General features: G+C 41.5%; 1 protein-coding gene across 2 annotated transcripts in view; it reads right to left on the bottom strand.

Annotated features, from left to right (window-relative positions):
• Window positions 1-1,929: 1,929 nt before the first annotated feature.
• Window positions 1,930-24,068, bottom strand: part of TMEM150C (transmembrane protein 150C) — an 87,716-nt gene continuing 65,577 nt past the window's right edge. For both annotated transcript variants that reach the window (XM_001082839.5, XM_015138418.3), the window contains exons 2-8: window positions 23,919-24,008; window positions 22,725-22,778; window positions 22,561-22,593; window positions 22,393-22,460; window positions 15,728-15,855; window positions 9,108-9,285; window positions 1,930-4,483 (exon numbers count right to left, since the gene is read on the bottom strand). In XM_001082839.5, the coding sequence (XP_001082839.2) occupies window positions 4,275-4,483; window positions 9,108-9,285; window positions 15,728-15,855; window positions 22,393-22,460; window positions 22,561-22,593; window positions 22,725-22,778; window positions 23,919-24,008 (760 nt within the window). In that variant the 3' untranslated portion in view covers window positions 1,930-4,274. The remainder of the gene's footprint in view (window positions 4,484-9,107; window positions 9,286-15,727; window positions 15,856-22,392; window positions 22,461-22,560; window positions 22,594-22,724; window positions 22,779-23,918; window positions 24,009-24,068) is intronic.

Here is a 24,068-nt window from a genome sequence, read left to right as displayed (position 1 = left end):
TTCTGAGAGCCAAGTAAAAAAGTTTTAAGCAGAGAGGTGGCGAGGGGGTGATCAAATTGTGAAGTGTTGCTTACGGATCTAGGTACCGTAAGAAAAGCACTGAGAATTGAATAGTGCCAACCCCACAGATGGTCCCTTTCCTCTATTTCTGAATTATGATGGCTTCTCTAATGATTCTTTGGAATTTGCACCTCAAAGGAATGACAATGACTAAAGAAGTTGAGGATCCTGTGGTCACTGGGCTGTTCACAAATGCATCTCCCATTGTGGGCACATGGTAGGAGTGCCATGCATAGAGAAGGCCACTCGGTTTCCTTAGCCAGTGAAATGTAAGCTAAGTAACGTTTGCCATTCCTGGCAGGAGCTCTGAGAGCCAGGGAGCAGTCTGCCACATTTCCTTGGCTGTGAGCAACTGTGGGAACATGTGCCAAGAGGAAACGTCTATCAGCCAAGGTCGGAGTTGTTACAATGAGCAGAACCCCCTGCTGAACTTGGATAGACATCCAGTATGAGAAATAAACTTTAGTTTTATTAGTTTTATGTTGGGACAGCAAAACTTAACCTATCCCGAGGAAGCAATGCCTGAATACAAAAATAATATAAACAGTGGTATCCAGTGTCCATTGATAACCAGTAGATTATACATTTCAGGATACAAAAATTTTACTTTTCCACACCAGGGGTAGAGAAAATCCAGCAAATAACATAGATGATAAAACGTGGCCTCATTGTAAGTTTGCTTTTTTTTTTTTTGAGATGGAGTCTTGCTCTCTCTCCCAGGCTGGAGTGCTGCCAATAGTGTGATCACGGTTCACTGCAACCCCCACCTCCTGGGTTCAAGCAATTCTCCTGCCTCAGCCTCCCAAGTAGCTGGGATGCCAGGCACGCACTATCATGCCTGGCTGATTTTGTATGTTTTAGTAGACAGGGTTTCACCATGTTGACCAGGCTGGTCTCGAACTTGTGACCTCAGGTGATCCGTTTGCCTCGGCTTCTCAAAGTGCTGGTATTACAGGCGTGAGCCACCACGTCTAGCCGGTATTATAATCTTATGGGACCACTGTCTTATATTCAGTGCGTTTTTGACTGAAACATTGCTATGGGTGCATGGCTATATTTGGTCTTTGTCCCCAGTTCCTGCACAGAACTTCTAAAACCTTTGAAGTTTACTGAGAGAGGTATCTTTTGTTCTACATAATGAGTCCCTTTTGATCACACTTGAGTTTATGCTAATGAGGTCACTTAGGGTGGGGCCCCTGGATAACCTCAGGCTCAGGCTGGTCAGCAGGAACACCTCCTGACCTTTGAGCTTTGGGGAGAGAGGGCATCTGGAGATCCAGCTCCATAAAATAAACTCTTGAATGGTAACATTTGGAGCGCTCCCAGGTAGATGAACACAGCGAGGTGCTGGGAGGATGATGCGCTCTGAGCGGGCGTGGAGCTCCAGGCACCTCCCCATGCCTTGCCCTCTCTGCTTCTTTTCAGTTTGGCTCGTCCTAAGTTGTAGCCTTCATCATAAACCCTTAAGTGTAAGGATTTTCCTGAGTTCTGTGAGCTGTTCTAGCAAATTATTTGATCCTTAAGCGGGTGGTGTGTGGGAGCCCCTTCGACTTTGTAGCCAATCTGGACAGAAGTGAGGGTCACCTGTGGGCCCAGTATTTGTGACTGGCAGTGGAAATGAGGCAGTCTTGTGGGACTCAGCCCTTAAACCTGTGGAATCTGACACAAACCCCGGGTAGTTAGTGTCAGAATTGAATTGGAGATACTCAATTGGTGTCCGGGAAAATCACAGAATTGGTTGATGGTGTTGGAAAACACCCTACCAATATAACACGTAAGTTAATTTTTAACATAATATCTGACAGGGTTTTCACATGTTTTAATATTAGAGAAGAAATAGTGGTGTAAGAGACAAAGAAATCACAATTATGCATAAAAGAATTTTATTTAGTGGCCAGATCCCAATGAATAATGTCAGTCATTGCTTGGTTCTGCTAAAATGTATTAGATATATTCTTAAGAAAGTGTACAGTTGCATCACCAAAAGCTGTTTAATTTGGATTGTGTAGAATAAAAGAAAACTACATAAGTCTTTGTTCTTTGATAAAAATTTTAAAATATAAAAAGGAAAAAAAGAAACCCAAAAGCAGTATTCAAAACTAACAAATGTCACCTTGGACTATTTACAGTAAGACGCCTTTTTGACAGGACAATCTTGTTCTCAGCTTGTTCCTTTCCTCACATTTTACTTACAGGGATTCTCACTCCCCCATCTTATCCCTATTCATGACTTCTTCCATTCCTGTCTCACATGAAACAGCCATCTTCCATGCTCCCTCACGCATCTTTGAGTCTCTCTCTGACACTCCTTTTTCCTACTCTTAAATTATCAATAATTCTATTCAACAGACATTTATTGAGCACCTAATATGTGCCAGGCACTGTGCTAAGAGGTGGGGAAAAATACAGAGATGAAAAGACATTGACCTTTTCCTCAAGAAGTTCAGATCTTGGGTTGAATTAAAAAATGTTTTTCTTTTTTTTTTTTGAGATGGAGTTTCGCTCTTGTTGCCCAGGCTGGAGTGCAATGGCTTGATCTCGGCTCACCGCAACCTCTGCCTCCCAGGTTCAAGTGATTCTCCTGCCTCAGCCTCCTGAGTAGCTGGGATTACAGGCATGCGCCATGACACCCGGCTAATTTTGTATTTTTTTTTAGTAGAGACAGGGTTTCTTCACGTTGGTCAGGCTGGTCTTGAGCTCCCGACTCAGGCGATTCGCCCGCCTCAGCCTCCCAAAGTGCTGGGATTACAGGCATAAGCCCCACACCCAGCCTGAAAAATGTTTTTCATATTATATTCCATGTAATCCCAGACCTCTATGGGGTCAATCTGGGGATTTCTTGAAAGAAAGTGCACTCATGGAGGGTCTGTCCACTTGGCTCACTCCAACATAGTTTGAATTTGGAATTCTGTTCTTCTTCATGAAGCACAGTCTCAAAAGCCCACACCTACAGTCTGAGTTCTGAACTCTCAGCAGGTGGGAACTGGGAACCGCGGGTTGGCTAGCAGGGGAGCCAGCTGTGTCCATTTGGTTTTTAGGAAGGGTATTCTTTTAATCGGATTCTATAAATTCCAAATTTGAAAAGCCCTTAATCAAAAAAAAAAAACCTACTAAATTTGAGCAAAAGATATGTATTAACAAAGTCTCCCCCGATTTGGACTTGCAACAAGATACTCTAAGGTGCCTATCTTTGATAAATGTCCAGCAGCAGCTCTTTTTATTACCTCTGCACATCCATCTTTCTTTCCATTTTTCTGTGATATTTTCATAGCTTCCAATGTAAGCCTGCCGGTGACCTCTGTTTTTCTTTGATCATGGTTGAACCCAAAGCAAGCTCAGCTCTTGCATTTGGTCTACATCTTTGTCCATGAGGCTTAGAGAGACTCATGGTAGTTACTTAAAAGAAAAATAAACTATGAAATATAAAACATTGTACATGGCATACTATGAAAGCAAACACTAAACCATACCTTCACTGCCCCCTTCTTGTTCCAGGCCTGGCAGACCACGTCCCTACACATATTCACATTTGGAAATCATTCTCAGTTACAGTGCATCAAGTCCAGATCACGGTGGCGGGCTTTGCTCTCACAGTCTGTGGCATATGTCTCTCCTGGTATCCACGCAGCCGACCACTGAACAGCGACGAAGGGGGCTTTCGTGGGAAAGTTCTACTCACCATGCCTTTCCATAGGCGACACAGGGTCACATCTCAATACAATTTCTGTCCTATTCGATGATACACTATTATCCATTCAAGAATATTAGTGCCAGATTGAGAACTTCCTCACGAGCTGGTTCCAAGCCCTTTGGACCTGAAGGCAACTTCGGGAGTTGGCATTACTCCCAAGGAACATTTGGCCTGCCCTACTCGGTAGGGTGCTTGAGACATGTGGAGAGAATGGGAAGAGGAGGGAGTGCTGGGAAGGGGAAGGATAAGACGTGATCATGCACAAGCTTCTTGCTCTGTCGTGCATATATTTTCAGTGTAACAGCGTGTATTTCGACACATAAGGGCTTGTGCTTTTTCATTAAAGAAATAACTCGCCCTGAAAAGCTCATTTGGCAAATGTGGCCATGAACGTGTGTGTGTGTGTGTGTGTGTGTGTGTGTGTGTGTGTGAAATGAGGTTCTGTGTCAAGTCCCGTGAGTGTGTCCTACTGGCCCCTCCCCCACCATCACACCCACCTCACCAGCAAGGAAAAACTGATGGGTTACACCTGGTCAGTCTGATACTCAGAAGCTTCTGACAGGCTTTCTGAGAAGCTTAGGAAATTCTCCTGGTACTCAGAGCAAACAATCTCATAGCGGTAATGCCGGAACTCCACGGCAAAGGTGCCAAAATAAGACAGGAAGCACATGACCAGGCCCCACTGGACCCTGGCTGCGTACATGTGGATGCTTTGGGCCATGAGGATGAAGTCTGGGGAGAAGCAGTCAAGGAAAATGCCCTCATCAGCCACATTAAAACTGGAATCTTTTCAGGGCAGAGACAGATTATAGGAAAAGTCTGGCTCTCCTCCTCACTACCAAAACTGGTGGCCTGCTAGAGTTTGTTGAACAGGAAAATCTATATGAATAATAACAGTTAACATTATTGAGCTTCTATTTGGTGGTAGACATGCTTTTAGGTGCTTTCATGGATAGTATCACTTAATCCTCACAACAATCCTATTATCATTGTTTTTGTTTCTCTTTTTCACATGTTCTATTTGCCCTTAAATACTCTCTTATCCAAATAATTGTCAGTTTGTTTAAAAACAGGGAAACTGAGACCAAATGGGTAAGTAACTTACCTGAGGTCACACAGGTATTAATCGGCTGAGCTGGACTCAAACAAGCACTCTAACTCCTGAGCCATATATTCAACAGCTCTACTCTGTAGCTGCTTACAAAACTGGGAGATTAGAAATAAAGGATTACAATTCCAAAGTAATTAATTGGCCAGAAAAATAAAGCAATTTTTTTTTTTTTTTTTTTTGAGGCAGAGTTTCACTCTTGTTGCCTAGGCTGGAGTGCAATGGCGCGATCTCGGGTCACCGCAACCTCTGCCTCCCGGGTTCAAGCGATTCTCCTGTCTCAGCCTTCCAAGTAGCTGGGATTACAGACATGCACCACCACGCCTGGCTAATTTTGCATTTTTAGTAGAGATGGAGTTTCTCCATGTTGGTCAAGCTGGTCTCGAACTCCCAACCTCAGGTGATCCACCCACCTCGGCCTCCCAAAGTGCTGAGATTACAGGCGTGAGCCACCGCACCCAGCCAAAATAAAGCTAATTTTAAAAATATCACTGCAAATGGTGAGCCGAGACCAGCCACTGCAGTTCAGGCTGGGTGACAGAGCGAGACTCCATCTCAAAAAAAAAAAAAAAAAAAAGAAGAAAGCACGGCAAATTGCAAATGACTATGAATTCATAGCTATCATTATATCTGCAGAAATAATTTCGAACATATGAAATTACTAACTACTGACATGTAAGCTGTGTGTGGCTCTGCAGTGCTACTAACAGTGTCTGAGTGGCTGGCCCGTCTGTCTCTTCTAATTTTTACTATTGTCTTTCAGACAATACTGTACAGACTAGTTTCATTCCTCATATCATGTTTAAACTTGTATGATAAACAGATGAGGCCAGGTGGGGTAACTCACGCCTGTAATCCCAGTGCTTTGGAATGCTGAGGTGGAAAGATCACTTGAGCCCAGGAGTTTGAGGCTGCAGTGAACTATGACTGCACCACTGCTCTCTAGCTAGGGTGACGGCAAAGACCCCATCTTTAAAAAAAGAAAAACAGATGAGACTTTTATGCCTGGATATATATGGAATGTGTGTGTGTGTGTGTGTATCTGTATCTGTATATACACAACCGAATAAATGGAGGGAGGAGCTGGGAAGAAGGGTAAAAAGTTCATAGCATGCTTTAGTGAATGGCCAAGTGTCTGAGGAACTAAATACATTTACTTAGAAAGATCAGAAATGTCTCCTTAGAATTAGTTTTATCTTCAAGACCTGAAATCGGGAAATTTTCAGAGAGCAAGAGTGTGAAATTACTTCAGCCAAACTTTGCTCTGACTGGGCCTTAATCCATTCACCTGAGAACCGAAGGGGAAAAAAAAAAAAGATTCCATGTGTTCAGAAAGAGCATGAAACAGAAGCATTTGGTGAAAGCTCAAAACATGGGATAGGCCGGGCAAGGTGGCTCATGCCTGTAATCCCAACACTTTGGAAGGCTGAGCGGTGTGTATCACTTGAGCCCAGTAGTTCGAGACCAGCCTGGACAACATGGAGAAACCACGTCTCTACTAAAACTGCAAAAATTAGCCGGGTGTTGTGGTGTGTGCCTGTAATCCCAGCTATTCTCGAGGCTGAGATGGGAGGATGGCTTGAACTCGGGAGGCAGAGGTTGCAGTGAGCCAATATCATGCACCTGCACTCCAGCCTAGGCGACACAATGAGACCCTGTCTTAAATCACAAAAAACACCTCAGAATAATTTAAAGCCTGCACATTCTTCTGAACAAGGGTGCAAAATATTGCCAAAGCAATATTAACTTATTACTTAAATTAATGGAGAAAGCATATCTCCTTATATCTTATATTGGCAGAGTTTTGATCTTTTTGTTCATAGAGTATTTATTAGGTTGCTAGCAAGAACCACGTTTTTTGGCTTGAACTTAAGTCCTTAAATGTTCTCTATCTAACGTGACTGTAGAGCTTTGAAAAATCAGCAAAATGGTGAAATGGGAATTTGTGAATGAAGAAGAAATAAATAGTCCAAATACTCCACTAACTAGAGACTGGGCTCTGAACTATGTATGTTTTCATATTTTATTCTTTTCCCCCCTCATCTTAGGGTCTGCTTCTATTCATATTTTAAAGCTACTTTCTTTTTTTTTTTTGAATTGATATACTTTGTTTTTTTCTAGCTATTTTTGAACTTATTTATATTTATTTATATTTCAATAGGATTTTGGGGAACATGTGGTGTTTGGTTGCATGAATAAGTTATTTAGTGATGATTTCTGGGATTTTGGTGCACCCCCCACCCAAGCAGTGTATAGTGTACCCAATTTGTAGTCTTTTATCCTTCATCCCCCTCCCATCCTTTCCCCTGAGTCCCCAAAGTCCACTGTGTCATTCTTATGCCTTTATGTCCTCACAGCCTAGCTCCCACTTATGAGTAAAAACATAGGACGTTTGCTTTTTCATTCTTGAGTTACTTCACTTAGAATAATGGTCTCCAATTCCAACCAGGTTGCTGCAAATGCCATTGTTTCATTCTGAAGCTACTTTCTCTAACTTGGGGTCCTGTAGTGGTTAAGAGTGCAAGAGCTGAGCCTGAGTTTAAATCTTGATCCACCACACATCATCTGTGTGATCTTAGGCAAATTAAACTTCTCTGTGATTCACTGTTCTTACATGTTAAGTGAGGATAAAAAGAGTTGATACATTTAAAGTACTTAGAATAATGCCTAGCACAGTGTCTAAATATTGGTGATTATGATGACTAAAGATGTGTAATTGTGTTTTCTGTACAATATACCCTTTAGGAACCTTGACTCCTTTCTCTGGTTTCCTGAGGAGGGCCTTATTGGAGGGAACATTTATTTTTGCCTTTTATTTTTTGAGCCAGGGTCTCACTCTGTCACCCAGGCTGGATTGCAGTGGCATGATCACAGCTCACTGCAGCCTCAAATTCCTGGGATCAAGCGATCCTCCCCACCCAGCCTCCCAAGTAGCTTGGACTACAGGTGCACACCACCACTCCCTGCTAATTTTTCTAAAATAAATTTTTATAGAGACCAGGTTTTGCTATCTTGCCCAGGCTGGTCTTGAACTCCTGTACTTAAACAACCCTCCTGCCTCAGCCTCCCAAAGTGCTAGGATTACAGCATGAGTCACAGCACCAGGCCTTTTTTATTGATTGATTGTTAAAGACAGAGTCGATCTTAGCTCACTGCAGCCTCAAACTCCTGGGTTCAAGCAAGCCCACCTCAGCCTCCCCAGTAGCTGGGATTACAGGTGCTTGCCACAACACCCAGCTGAATTTTATATATATATATATTTTTTTGTAGAGACAGGGTCTCCCTTTGTTGTCCAGGTGGATCTTGAACTCCTGGCTTCAAGTGATCCTCCTGCCTCCACCTCCCAAAGTGTTGAACGCTTCTGATTACTCCACGCCATGGAATGAGTGACTGATTTGATTGGTGGGATGGGAATTGGCAGGCTTCTATTGGACCACACTACCAGTAGGTGAGGTCACTGCACTCCATCCTAAGCTAGACTCTCTCTGGGATCTGTGTGGGGCTAAGCGGAGTGAGGTGCTCTCCTCTGCCTTTCCCTGGCTTCTCTGCTTGTTACTGGGTGGTTAAGTTGAATTCCAAGGTGTGAGAGAGGAGACCTGCAGCATTTTCCTTTCCAGGTTTACTAGGATAAAGGCTGATTTCTTCATCCCCATCTGGCTCCTAGCATCTACTCTCAATTAGTTCAAACTCTGAGGGGAGGAAGGGAAACGGATAGCACCCCAAAGCCTCAAATATTTGAGGAAAACTACACACGCAGCGCTAATCTAGAGCTTGAATTTGTCTTCCAGAAAAGCTTCATTGTTTTCCGGAAAGATATAAATGTATTGGTCCTCTGAAATTCATTTCAGAGCTACAAATGAAATGAAATAACAGGGCCATTAATAAAATCACAGATGAATTTTTTTAAGCTGGAAAGAAAAATGACAATTCTTTTTTTGGCTATGCATTCTCTGATTTTCACAAATAAGAACTTTTACATCATTAGTGAAAGGAGAGTGTATGACACCATTCCTGAAGACTGAAACAATCTGGAGAGGGCAGACCTTGTTTCATTTTCATTTCTCCATCTCCCCTTTGGCATGAAAAATCGGTCTGAGAGTTTTTGTTTTTATACCCATTTACCTCTGTTTTTCCTTAAGATTCTGAGATAATCTGGCGGAATATCCTAACCCACTGGGTTCTGCTACAGAGACAACTTCCTTGTTTTCATCTTACTGGCAAAAGTACCTTTTCACATTCAAAGGATACAGAGGACCACACAGAGAGTGATAGACGCTGACAGAATAACTCGTGGAATTCCAACTTTCCGTCCTTCATTCTTGATGTTGACCTTGAGTGTCAGCGCAGCCTGGATCCAGCAGGTCAACGTGCCAAATCCAAAAGTCAAGGAAGTTCCAACATTATGGATTTCTTCATCATTCGTGAGCTTAGGGATGAATGGATAATGACACATGAAAGCCCATTCAGCAAAGAAGACAGGCAAGTTGAATGAATATATGAGGGGAAAAGAAATATCCCAACAATGGGATAATAGATTGTAGAAAGATTAGTTCTTTGTTCTATTCTCAAATGGTTTGAACTCTGAGGGGATGAAGGAAATAAACAATAGCCCCAACCCTTAAAAACATTTGTTTAGAAAAAGTAAAACAACAGGAGAGTTACAGAAAAAGAAATGTTTCTACAAGCATACACCCCAAACTTTTCCAGGCTACGAAAATGCGACCAGGGATTTGGACATGGTTTTTGCTTTGTGTGTGTGTGTGTGTGTGTTTCGTTTTTTTTGTTTGTTTTTGTTTTCTTTTGAGACAGGGTCTTTACTCTGTCTCCCAGGCTGAAATACAGTGGCGTGATCACGGCTCCCTGGCTCAAAGCGATCCTCCCACCTTAGCCTCTGGAGTAGCTGGGACCACAGGTGCACGCCACCATGCCTGGCTAATTTTTTTGTTTTGAAGGAAAATTTGTATTACTTTGTTTTTTATGTACAGAAAACTCAACAGTGTACATTTAACCCAGCTTGGTGGTAAGTTCTTTAGCCTTTGCCTTTTTGAGCTTGGCAATGTGAGCTACAAACTTGGGACCCAGGAAATTGCCTCCCCAGCGACGGAGGATCTCATCGGATCTGTTGTTGTAAATGGTCCTGATAGCTTCCACCAGCTTAGCCAAAGCTCCTTTGTCTTCCAAGTTAACCTGTGTGAAGGCGACAGTGGAGCAAGTCTTCCTGTGGACTAGACGTCCCAGTCTTGCCTTCCCCTTGATAATGCAGTAAAAGACCCCCATTTTACGACACAGGGCAGGCAGGAAGACAACTAGCTCAATGGGATCCACATCGTGTGCAATCACCACCAGCTGAGCCTTTTTGTTCTCCTCCAAGGTGGTGACAGTGTTAACTCCTGCTTGAAGGGCAGGTGGTCTCTTAGTGGGGACGTCTTCTTTGCCAGCAGCTTTCTTCTCAGCCCAGGCCAACAGCCTCTGCTTCTTCTCTTTTTTTTTTTTTTTTTTTTTTTTTTTGAGATGGAGTCTCGCTGTGTCTCCCAGGCTGGAGTGCAGTGGCGTGATCTGGGCTCACTGCAAGCTCCGCCTCCCGGGTTCACGCCATTCTCCCGCCTCAGGCTCCCAAGTAGCTGGGACTACAGGCGCCCGCCACCACGCCCAGCTATTTTTTTTTTTGTATTTTTAGTAGAGACGGGGTTTCACCATGTTAGCCAGGATAGTCTCGAGCTCCTGACCTCGTGATCCACCCGCCTCGGCCTCCCAAAGTGCTGGGATTACAGGCTTGAGCCACCGCGCCCGGCCATCTGCTTCTTCTCTTGCTTTGTCTCTGGTCTGTACCTGTGGGCTAGCGAGCGCAGCTGAGTAGCTGGTTGGCGGTCCAGGGCCTGGGTGAACTGGTTAATTGCAGGAAACACTTACAGAGGTTAATCACAGCCGCTTATAGAGGATGGCTGTCTGCCGTTGCAGCCTGATATAGCGGGGCAATTTCACAAAGCGAGTGAGGTCACTTTTGGGCTGGATGTCCCATCCAATGCCAAAATTTTTAGGCCTTTTCTCAAACCAGGGATTCACCACTTTCTTGGCCTCCTGCTTCTTCACGACAGCAGGGGCCGGAGCCACCTTCTTCACTTTGGCCTTCTTTCCTTTCAGCACCTTTGGCAGCGGGAGGAGAGAGCTAATTTTTTATCTTATTTTTTTTAAAGAGATGGTGTCTCCCTGCGTTGCCCAGACTGGTCATGAACTTCTGAGCTCAAGTAATCCCGCCTCGGCCTCCCAAAGTGCTGAGATTACAAGCGTGAGCCATCGATCCTGGCCAATATATATTTACTGATGGAGGACAGCCAATTCTAGGCAAGTCAATATTTAATTGGCACAGACAACTAAAACCCTTTAAGCTCTGTTCTTCACTCTTACAAAACTGGCCCGTCTATGTAATGTGACTAATTCATTGTTTTTTGTTTTTTGTTTTTGAGATGGAGTGTTCTGTCGCCCAGACTGGAGTGCAGCAGCATGATTTTGGTTCACTGCAATCTCTGTGTCCCGGATTCAAGTGATTCTCCTGCCTCAGCCTCCCAAAGTGCTGGGATTACAGGCATGAACCACCATGATGCCTGGCCTAAGTAATTGTTTTTGTTGTTGTTATTGTTTGTTTGTTTGTTTGACACAGAGTCTCACTCTGTCACCCAGGCTGGAGTGCAGTAGTGCGATCTCCACTCACTGCAACCTCAGACTCCTGGGTTCAAGTGATTCTCATGTCTCAGCCTCCCAAGTAGCTGGGATTACAGGCATATGCCACCATGCCCAGCTAATTTTTGTATTTTAGTAGAAATGGGGTTTTACCATGTTGACCAGGTTGATCTCAAACTCCCAACCTCAGATGATCCACCTGCCTCGGCCCCCCAAAGTGCTGGGATTACAGGCGTGAGTCACCACACCCGGCCCTGACTCATTGTTAATGAGAATTTTTTTTTTAGTTTTATTTTCCCATAGTAATAAGAAAAACTGTCACCTATGAGCTTTTGCCACATATAGAGATCCACAGTAGGACAACAGTATTTCAAGATTCATACTCAAGGCTTTTATAGAGGACTCCCATTTAGGTTATTGCTGTTGGGGGTTATAGATGTAAACTCCCCAAATCATTACCCACTGATATTTAAAAAATATATCCATCACTTAAAACTCTTTTTGTATTTTCATGTGTATATATACATATATAAATATGTAAATATCCATATTTTTCAGATTATCACCATTAGATCATAATTTTTTTTAGTGAATAATACTTCACCAAGACTATCCACTTCTTCAAAAAAAGAAAAAGTCTATCCACGTCTTCATCAAACCTAGCATACACGTTTGAATACATATATATGTATTTGAGATGGGGTCTTGCTCTGTTGCCCAGGCTAGAGCACGGTGGTATGATAAAAGTTCACTATTATATATTTACATATTTTTAAAAAATTTTCTTCCTTTTCCTTTTCTTCAACATATATTTTTTAATTGCACATATAGGAAAGTAAAATCTATTGTTGAAGATATGGCTTTTAAACCCATTGTGAAAGTATTATTTTTTTGAATTGCCATTGCCTTCAGATGTTTTGTTGTTTGACATTGTTGTTCATAATGGTTGCATGAAATCAATATTACTTTCCTTTTACACTTTTTCTATTGTTTTTGGCTGTAGGATTTTTACCTCTTTTTTGGAAGAAGCCATGTTTTCTCTCACGGTTCAAAAGATACATTTTCAAAATTATTTAAAATAATGATACCTGAAATCAAATTTTGCTTCTAGAAAATTGGTTTTCCAAGCTATATAAATCTATTCATTTATTATTTTTAATCTTTAAAACAAGATGATATAGTTACATAGTTCAAACTTAAAAAAATTATAATGAGGGATCGATTGAAAAGTCTGTCTCCCATCCCATATACTAGCCACCTGGTTTCTCCATGGGAAACTAATTTGTCATTTCTCATGTATTCTGTTATATTTCAGCAAACGTTCTTCATAAGTAGTGTCAACATTCATAGTCTTGAGTATTTGTGGTTCACCAAAGCCACCCAATCTTGGGGATTTTTCTAGGACTTTCGTAAAGAACAAAATGTGTTCTTAGTAACTCATCAAAGCCCTGGCTGAGAGAAACAATAGTGATTGAGCACTTTACAACATGCGTGTACCCTCAGCACAGGTCGGCAAGTGGGGGAAAGACTCCCACCAAAATTTCAGTTAAAATGCCCCATGCCTTGCCTTACATTTTGGATTGTAACAGGATAAACTCTCAAATATTCTCCTGGTAATCACTGCCTCAGCCCATATATTCTAAGAATGCAGTTTTCTGGTTGCTTAGCTGGATATAGATGGGAGATAGAATAGTTAGAGAAATTGGTGGGATTGCCCATTTACAACTCGCCAAGCAAAAAATACTTATTGGGTTGCTACTATGTGCCAGGGGAAGTCTTTGGGAATGAGTGATCCATTCATTTGGGAATGAATCAGCCAGTGCTGAGGGTAGGACAAGAAATGGCCTTAGAAAATCCACTACTATTTTCATTAGGAACATTACTAAATTAACACTAGAATGCTGAGGGTCTTTAATGCCTATGCCTTTTGGGGTTTCATTCAACAGACAGGGGGAAGAGTGTCAGGATCAGTGTTTGCCCACAAGGAGGAAGTTTCTAGCAGTAGTATAAATAGCATAGGTTGGAGGTTGGTGGGGAGGGAGGGAAATCAGTCAACCACTATCATAGTACAGAGGTTTCCTTGTCTATTTCACAAATAAAATCATTCTTGTCAAGAGTTGGGTAATGGTATTGGCAAGGAAAATTATGCTTAAAGATTGTGACCTTGGGCTTCTGAATTTCTAGGAAGAAGAGTTAGGAGTAGTATATCTTTATACAAGCCATAAGTGTCCTAGAGAAATTCTGGGCTTTCAAACTTGACTTCCGCATAAACTTGCTAATCTGAAAGCATGCTTTTATCCAAAAAGGATGTTTGGTGTTTAGTTATAGAAAGGCAATGATCCTATTGGTTTTCTAGAAGGGTACATTAGGATCCAATTTGTTACGAAAAAAGTATAAACCACTTGGAAATCCTCTGTAGAAAATATACAGCTGTTCTAGTAGCTGCTTTTCTCAGTGGCCACACTGTATTTCATGGCATATTTAACACCCTCGCACGTTTAAGAGAACTCAGGAAGACCAGCCTGAGAGACTAGAAGGGCTGAACTCTGGAGAACCTGTGCATATTAGGAACCAATGTTCCTAATTTTTTTTTTTTTTTTGAGTCTGATCTTATTTGTCACTCAAAAAATCTTTTTCCTGACTGGATTCAGACTTAGAAGTAGAAGCTCGCAGAGAGGAAAGTCGGCATCTCTTCACAATTTGTTCCTTACGCTTCTCTTTAGCCTCCTTCATTCTCTTGGCCAAAAGTTTAGCATATTCTGCAGCCTGTTCCCTATTTTTCTTAGTACACTGCTTCTTCAGAGCAATACGCTGCCGTTTGTGCTGCAGGACACATGGAGTAACAAGACGCTGAATCTTGGGTGCTTTGGTCCTAGGTTTCTTACCTTCTTTGTTTAAGGGCTTTCTTACAACATACTGGCAGACATCATCTTCTTTAGAGAGATTGAAAAGTTTGACCGGGCGCGGTGGCTCACGCCTATAATCCCAGCAACTTGGGAGGCCAAGGCGGGCAGATCGCGAGGTCAGGAGATCAAGACCATCCTGGCTAACACGGTGAAACCCTGTCTCTACTAAAAATACAAAAAATTAGCTGGGCGAGATGGCGGACGCCTGTGGTCCCAGCTACTCGGGAGGCAGAGGCAGGAGAATTACTGGAACCTGGGAGGCAGAGGTTGCAGTGAACCGAGATCGCGCCACTGCACTCCAGCTTGGGCGACAGAGCGAGACTCTGTCTCGAAAAAAAAAAAAAGAAAAGTTTGCAGATTCTGCTAACTCTTTTAGGCCCCAGGCAACGAGGTACCCTAGTATCAGTCCAGGAATAGCCTTCTGTCTTTTTTTTTACAATAACAAAGTTGAGAACGCTCAGATTGGCATCCACGATGCAACCACGAACTGATTTTCTCTTTCTTTCTCCAGCTTTCCTTGGTCTGTAACAGGAATGTCCCTTAGTAGCAGGTGGGCACGGCTCTGGGTCAAGATGATGACCCTGCTTCAGGGAAACCTTGTTTGTCATTCCCACCACTGATTCGGACCACATAACCCTTCCATTCTTCACCCAGAGCTTAAGCAGCAACTTGTGTGGCCACAGGCTTCTCATAAAAAGTACAAAGTTTGGCCGGGTGCGGTGGCTCACGCCTGTAATCCCAGCACTTTGGGAGGCCGAGACGGGTGGATCACGAGGTCAGGAGATCGAGACCATCCTGGCTAACATGGTGAAACCCCGTATCTACTAAAAATACCAAAAAAAAAAAAAAAAAAAATTAGCCAGTCGTGGTGGCGGGTGCCTATGGTCCCAGCTACTCGGGAGGCTGAGGCAGGAGAATGGCGTGAACCCGGGGGGCGGAGCTTGCAGTGAGCCGAGATCGCGCCACTGCACTAAAGCTTGGGCAACAAAGTGAGACTCCGTCTCAAAAAAAAAAAAAAAAAAGTACGAAGTTTGCGTTCATCTTCCACTTTAATGAATTTCTGGCAGCCAATGGCTGGGAAGGAGATGTTCAGCTTCATCTTGAAATAGCTGAACGCCTCCGAGGCGCCATGGAAAAGAGTCCTAATTTAAAAAAAAAAAAAAAAAAAAGGTTTGTGCAGAATTATATGGGCCATATGGTGATTATACCTCAATAGCTTTGATAATCTCACAAGTGAAGGTCTTACCAGTGTCAGAGGGAGGCGAAAAAGGCCAAATCAAGTACCTGAAAATTACCAAGTAAGGTCATTCCGAAGGAAGCCAGACACAGCGCCACCAATCCACTAATATTCAGCCACGGGTTTAAAACCTTCGGTTTCAGTTGTATGAAGCGCAGAACAGCTACCACAAGGGCTAGGAATAAAGCAAAGTCTTAAAATGAAAGAAATTAAATCACGCACCTAGGCTGTGAGGCATAATTCTATTATTATTATTATTTTTATTTTGCTGCTGCACTACTTTCTTAGGTAAGAGGGAGAAATCTAAAGCCACAATGTGCAAAATTAAACTTTTCACCACAGTACATTTTACATCTCTGGAATGATCCACAATTTTTCAGAGAAACTTTCCATGCAATGCTTATGATTATTTAGATGTTTTATTACACCCAATCTGGGGAAAGCAGAGAGGCAGAGAGGCAGAGAGGACTCGAGGCAGCAGGGCTGTACGTTACTTAGGTGAGGCAAGGATGATAGGACTATGAATGGTGTTGTTCTCAGAGTTTTCAAAACAAGGTCAGCACAGGACAGACTGGCTTAGGAGAGCACTGCAGAGGCTTGGCACACAACATATAAGATGGGATGAAGACAGACCGACTCAGTCATTCTTTTTTTTTTTTTTGAGACAGAGTCTCACTCTGTCGCCCAGGCTGGAGTGCAGTGGCCGGATCTCAGCTCACTGCAAGCTCCACTTCCGGATTTATGCCATTGTCCTGCCTCAGCCTCCCGAGTAGCTGGGACTACAGGCGCCTGCCACCTCGCCCAGCTAGTTTTTTGCATTTTTTAGTAGAGACGGGGTTTCACCGTGTTAGCCAGGATGGTCTCGATCTCCTGACCTCGTGATCCGCCTGTCTCTGCCTCCCAAAGTGCTGGGATTACAGGCTTGAGCCACTGCGCCCGGCCAACTCAGTCATTCTTTAGCTTAGAACAGTGTGGAAAATAATGATAGGGTAGGAACATAATGGGAAGAAGACAAGGTTACCACATCTAGACAAAACTACTGGTGCTAGTGCCATAAACCATTCCTGGGGAGAGGAAGAAAGATAATGGAAAGTGTACAAGTTCCTTTATTACTGGTTTTACTCTCACTTCCCTTTGATTCTACTTAGAGGTGTTCACTGTCAAACAACAAAGATAGTTAATCTAAATTAGAGAAGTTACAATATTCACACATATGAAACCTGTATTTGAACACAGCAGATTGGGAGATTTGGTATATGCTGAAAATGGTACCTAGTATATCAAGAAAACTCAATTCCTGAAAATAATATTAATTACTCATTTTAAAAGTCCACTCTATCTTTTGAAGCAAATTGGTATCATAGAATTTGAAGAGAGAATGAGGGAAGTTACTTAGATTTCAAATCTGACTTCTAATAGTAACCTTGGGATAGTCCATACTCAAGGCCCTAATCTAAGGATGACCTTTTTTTTTTTTTTGCCTAGTGCAGAGATATTTTCATATTTATACAAACAGTTGGCAGAGGTTAGTCAATAAATGATGAAAAATCACCTTCAATTAATGTAAATTATATCAACATGTAAGGAAACAAACTTACTACTAAGATAATTTATTTTGACATTAAGGTTCAGCAGGAAAGACAATTAGAAATTCAAGAATTACCTTATTTATACAGCAATTAAGCTGGTAATTATTTGCTAAAGGTTTTTCTTTGATTACAGGCCATTATTAGTAGTCATTAATAAAGAAAATCTATCCACAAATTTGCATTTCCCAAGTATGTTAAATTTCATAGTATAACCCTATGGCTTTAAGCTCGATAAGTTGACTTTTAGTTCTAAGTACTTCTGATCAAAGAGTGGTATAAAACTTGATTAATATTTGGATTTTAGAAACAAAATAGAGATAAATCATGATTTATAAAAATCTCAAATTGTTCAGCCCTGATATATATTTTAGTATATGCTTCAGCTAGTATCCACTGTTGATCGGAAAATTAATACATTATACCTGGGTTGACAACAGTTTCTCAAACTATTGGTTTGAGGGACCTAGGTAGGAATTATATCTGAAGTCTTTAACAATGACAATAACTATCCCAGAGGATGAAAAATAGGCACAATGTCTTATTAATTTTAGGATAAGAATAGGAGGAGGAAGCAGGGGAGAGGAGTAATTCAATACACAGCACTCCATCACAAAGTGGTCATCAGCTAAAGAAGTCATTAGATTAAGCCTAGAGAGCTCAACACAGGCGCCATAGGATATCCTTCTAATGAGTTGTGTATGGCTGTTAGGACATAATAACAAGACACTAAGACAGCACACTTAATTTTTGTTTTCTTTTTTTTGAGACAGAGTCTCACTCTGTCCCCAGGCTGGAATGCAGTGGCATGATCTCAGCTCACTGCAACCTCTGCCTCCTGGGTTCAAGCAATTCTCCTGCCTCAGCCTTCCAAGTAGCTGGGACTACAGGCCCATGCCACCACACCCAGCTAATTTTTGTATTTTTAGTAGAGACAGGGTTTCACCATATTGGTCAGGTTGGTCTTGAACTCCTGACCTCAGGTGATCTGACCGCCTCGGCCTCCCAAGTTGCTGGGATTACAGGCATGAGCCTATAATATAGACGAAGTCTCTCTCTGTCACCAGGCTGGAGTGCAGTGGCGCAATCTTGGCTCACTGCAACCTCCTCCTCCTGGGTTCAAGCGATTCTCCTGCCTCAGCCTCCTGAGCAGCTGGGACTACAGGTGCACGCCACCATGCCCAGATAACGTTTTTGTATTTTTAGTAGAGATGGGGTTTCACCATGTTGGCCAGGATGGTCTCTATCTACTGACCTTGGGATCCGCCTGCTTCGGCCTCCCAAAATGCTGGGATTATAGGTGTGAGCCACCACGCCCGGCTGGCTAATTTTTTTTTTTTTTTTAATGACCACTGAAAACTCTCTCTGGTCATTTTGTGGGATAGGATCGTGCTGGAACTTGACCTAAGTCCTAAACCCAGTTCCTGAAATGGCTCTTCATGTTGACCCACCCAGCCAAACAGTTTGTTCCTTTATGCCCAGGGGAACAGAGTTGATGGCCGCTCTCTTCATTATCTATTTCTGTCCAGTAAACACAGGACATGCAACATCTCCTGGTCCCTGCGTTGCTAGCTGTCCTATTTGTAATATGAATGGTAAGTCATCTTATCATGAACAAATGATGAAATTCAGCAGGAAACAGAAACCAATTTGAAGACAGGGATTTAACCCAACACTCCTAACTTCCAGAATTGCATTCTAAACACCACACTTTGCCCTTTTTTTACCTCTTAACTCCATTATTAATCAGATCAGGGGAGGCAAGCTTTCCTTTTAAAATAGAGTCTAGCTGAATTTTTAGAACGATGGATCTAATAAAGATTTTGCCCCGTAACAGTTTTACTAACACTTAGGTATGAATGGAGGCAGATTTGGACTGTTACGAAGTCCATTTTCAACCAAGTAGTGATTTAATTATACCTTATTGAAAAAGACTTACGGGCCATTTCAAAGCCATCTTTATATATGCTAGCTTTTACCACATTCACGTTCTGATCAATAAATGTATTTTTTTGTTTCATTAAAAGTTTTAGATTTCACTAACAGTTTCAGAAAAGATTTTAAAAACTCATCCTTCTGTGGTTTTTGGCATTTAGAACGGTCCTTTGCTATACAGAGGTGTCCCCTACTTAATTTTCCTGTCTATTTTTAAAAGAGTGCAAATCAAATAATGGCTGAGTTTTCTAACTACATTTTAAATTTTGAGTCTGACTGGGTTTTTAAAGTTCAAAACTCAAAATAACGTTTCTTCCTTGCAGTTCTAAACTGGTACCTAGCCAAATTTTTTTTTGTTTTGTTTAGTTTTACTCTTTATGCATCAATAATTCCTATTTATGACTGCAGTAGAACACAACCATCAATATGTTTTGCCTGAAGGGAGAGTGGCTGCTATTAGGTGACTGAAATCATTCAGTTATTAGCTTTATCCTCACAACCTCCCCAGGGCAGGAAATTATATTCCTTTGAAGACATTTGTCTTAGGTCTTTTTCTCTCCCACCCCATGGAAAGAAATGCAGTTTCAAGACAAAGAGCATAACTAATTCTCTAAAGAAAATAATTGAGCATTCAATCTTTGATTAGTCTGCCAAAAAAGATAAAATATCTTTGCTAATTTTAATACATGCTACATTGACTCAGTTTTAGATTGTAAATTGTAATCTATACGGCTGCTAAAAAGCAGTGACTGATAGGCGGTGTGGGTTATTTCTTAAAGTCAGTTATGTAGACTAAAATAATAGTCTGAAGTCTAACAAGGGCAGGTGTGGGGAGATGAAGGTATCCACAGTTTAGAGAAGGAATCATTAGTAAACTGATTCTTTTTCACTCTCAGAGTTGATAAATAAATACTTGTTGGTTTGCTCCCATTGAACACTAATCTTAATCAATTTTATGTCTACCAGATGGTACTAAAAATGATGAACGATAATACAGAATAAACACTGGATGTTGTAATACCTTAGAGCAAGAGCTAGCAAAAGCTTAATTGCTTCTTGGTGGAGCAGGAAGGACTGGAGAATAAGATGATGACAAATGTCATCTGGAAGAGGGGATCTTGCTTTCATTGCTTTGTTTTTGGAAATGCTTTTGTAATTAGTCAATTATAAGCCTTATAACTGGATAAACTTGTGAGTGATACAAACTGGGTTTTTAAAAATTATACACGTAAAGACTACTGGGAAATATCAATTTGTCTTAAGCATACAAAGGAAACAATATGTGGTTTCCAATGTGCTCACTGGTTTGTTTAAAGCCCAGTGGAGGACAGACAGCTGGTGATAGCTTTTTTATATTCCAGACTTGAGTATCACGCTTAAATGAGGTAGTATTTGCAAAGCGCTTTGCATTGTTCCTGGAATAGAAATGATGGCTATTAATTATTGTTGCTGCCTCCTATGGGATGATCATACGAATAGATGGCAGCCTGCAAGCCTAAGTGCTATGATGGCAGAGGGGCCAGGAAAGGTCCCTGACCCTGCCATTCAAGGTTCACTCTTGGGGCTTTGTGCTCTGTTAAATGTGAATGTTCTTTAGCAGCTATTTATGTCTTGGGATGAATAAGTTTATTAGGTCTTTTCAGAAGAATGGTGTCAAGAGTAGAAAAAAGGAGCACATATAAAGGTCCTGGCAGCTCTGAGGCTGAAAGCAGTGACAAACAAACCTGACTGCCCAGGACTGGCCCTGGTGCCCACGGGTGCACTAGATGCTGCAGGTGCCATCCATCTTGATACTTGTAAATATCTAGGATGTGAAAATCCTGACTGCCGGGGCATAAAGAGGAGAGCTTTTTTAAAGACTCAGCAACTCCAGCATCAGGGTATATTTAACTTTCTCCTTAGTGGTAGTATAGCAGCCCATGCCTTCTAGATGCTTCCTGCTTTGGCAAATGGGATATGCTTTGGGGAAGGCTGGGGAGGGCTTTGACGGAAAGGTGGTTAGCTCTAGGGAAGAATCTTGTTAACTGTACAGAAGCTCCCCTGTGTACTTCTTTTTGAAGCTTACAGATTCAAGAGAGGCCTGATGGGCCTGATGGGAAACATTCTCCATGTTTCTCATGTTCTGGGCTTTCTGAACCAACTAGTTTCTGCCTGTGTTGCATGTGGGACCACCCATCTCCCTTGATTTTCCACTGACTTCTAAAGGTCTTCCCATTCTTATAGCAAACATTAAAAAAGAACACATTAAGAATGAGTAGGAATTTTGGGGGGGAGGTGAAATAACAGGTTACTTCTTTGGGGGACATGTCCCACAAAGGTTGAATATTCCCTCAGTAACACTACTACCTTTTACTTGGAGTGAAAGTCTCACCATCAAAAGAACTACTTCCAGAACACCATTGTGGGAAGGGTGGGCTGTCTCTGGTCCTTTCTAACAGCATGCTGACAGTGACAGCTAGTTGACTCTTGGAGAGACACTGGGAAAGCCTCGCATTGAGGAGATGGTATACAAGGTAGATCTGAAAAGGGATAGAGTGCATGGCTGGTTCCCACCATCTCCGGAGGACTATGCAGGGTCGTGGATGCACTCACAGAGGGACAGAATATTACATGAGGGTCTTGGACCCCAAAGAAAAAGTGAGGAACTGGGGCTAGATATGAGTACCAAAGGTTTCTTCTTCTTCTTTTTAAGCCTACTTCTCCATTTGCCAGCTTACTATGTCTACAGGCACAGGAGAGAGTGTAATCTTAATGCTAATGTTGACCTTTAGGTTTAAAGACAGTATCTACACACATCAACAAATATCACAAAGCCCATGCATTTTTTTCATCTTTGCTAGCGACGGAATAAATAAAGCATTCTTTTCAAAGCAAACGTATTATACAATATTACATTCTCATGCAGGATTTTATACCATGAAATATTTTATGCAGCAAAATAAATCAAGTCAAGAGTATCTGAATGATAAAGATGGTAAAGGGAAGAGAAAATGTAAGGACAGCAGGGTGAATATAAATGGATGTATGAGAGAAAAAGACCTTTAAGACAAAGAGCTGGCTTCAGCATACTGATGTGATGTGATACTAAATGATCAACTAAGCCCCCTATTGTTTCGATAAGGGTTTGGGAGAATTTAAAATAAAAAAGAAATGTACCAAAGCACATAAAGCATTCTTTATACTCTTCTTACCTAGGAAGGCTGCCATGTTCATAACTTGACTAAACACACAGCTTGCAGGAGGATCATCACCTGCAATGCTTGAAAAAGATGAAATGTTTTATAGTTACTATATCAAAATCTATGATCCTCCTAACTTTTCCTATGGTCCCACAGAACAGAAGAGAATTGCTGGGTTACCTTATATATGGTGCATGCTTCACACCAGGTTTCCTGGATAACAAAAAAAAAAACCACAGAAGCTCAGGTTAAAGCACTGTCATTTGTGCAGTTTAACCTTCCCAGTGGGAAAGTTTTTGCTAAATCTATTGATGAACAATGAAATACCCACAGATAAACTTTACCTTTCAGCTGAATTCAATGGTAAAATTTTGTCATCTTCCACAGCTATGAAGTATCTATCAAAAAAGAGTAAGTTTATAGAACAAATAAATTGAAAAAAGAATCATTTGTTTCCCAGTTTTATTAAACTAATTGCACTAATTCATATTCACTTTTTCTAACTGAGAAATGCTCTTTTACAATTCTTTACCCATAGCTCATCTAGTTCTTTGAAGCTCAAATGTCATTATTAGTAATATTTCCTTAATTTTCAAAACATCCCCCAAATTGATGGCCATGCTTATAAACTGGAAACTAGAAAACAAGGAAATAGACCTTATAACTTTGAGCAAACTAAAATTAGGGTTCAGTTTCTAACTTCTCAGGAATATGTGTCCTACCTTTCCTAACAAACTTTAAGGAACTAAAATAATTTTCTTAAGGTGAATATTACCTAAAATAAGCAAGCGTGGGAACATTTTGTGGTAAGCCAGGACTTCTGATGTAATGATATTCATTTTATAAACATATCAGACCCAGTCGTGAATAACTTGACTATGAACTGGACTGCAGATGGAATCCACGGCATATTAGCATCAAATTCGAAAATCTTGTAAATAATTAATTCAAATAACCAGTTTACAAAATGTTCATCACAACAAGAACACATGAACACAAAATAAACTCGTATTCTTCACCACCTGCTTTGCATAATTATTACTCACTCTTGTTACTTTGGTTAACAGAAAATGGGAAAGAAATGAGGACTTCAGCAAGGTTGAATTAGTAAAATATATTATTTTGAAGTATTTATAAATACAGTCATATAGATATGCCATCTACTATTTTTTCAGGGCAGGGATAGTGTCTTGCTCTGTTGCCCAGTCTGGAGTGCAGTGGCACGATCTCAGCTCACTGCAACCTCTGCCTCCAGGGTTCAAGTGATTCTCATGCCTCAGTCTCCTGAGTAGCTGGGATTACAGGCATGCACCAGCACGCCTGGCTAATTTCTGTATTTTCAGTAGACACAGGGTTTCGCCATGTTGGCCAAGCTGGTCTCAAACTCCTGACCTCAAGTGATCTGCCCGCCTTGGCCTCCCAAAGTGCTGGGATTACAGGCATGAGCCATTGTGCCTGGCCGCCATATACTATTAAGGTTCACATTTTTATCTACATTGCACCTGAATCCTTAAATAATTAAATGAGCGAATACTCACACTATCCATAATCCAGCTGAAGTAAACAAAGTAAATACAAGAGGTAGGAACATCCATACGCTGCATTTCTTCCCATCCATGCCTGTACCACTGAAATAAAATAGACATGTATTAATAATTAAGGCAAAACATTTACTTCACTCTTTCAAG

The sequence above is a fragment of the Macaca mulatta genome, chromosome 5 (assembly GCF_049350105.2).
Source record: "Macaca mulatta isolate MMU2019108-1 chromosome 5, T2T-MMU8v2.0, whole genome shotgun sequence".
Lineage (NCBI taxonomy): Eukaryota > Metazoa > Chordata > Mammalia > Primates > Cercopithecidae > Macaca > Macaca mulatta.
This window is presented reverse-complemented; position numbering and strand designations above follow the sequence as displayed.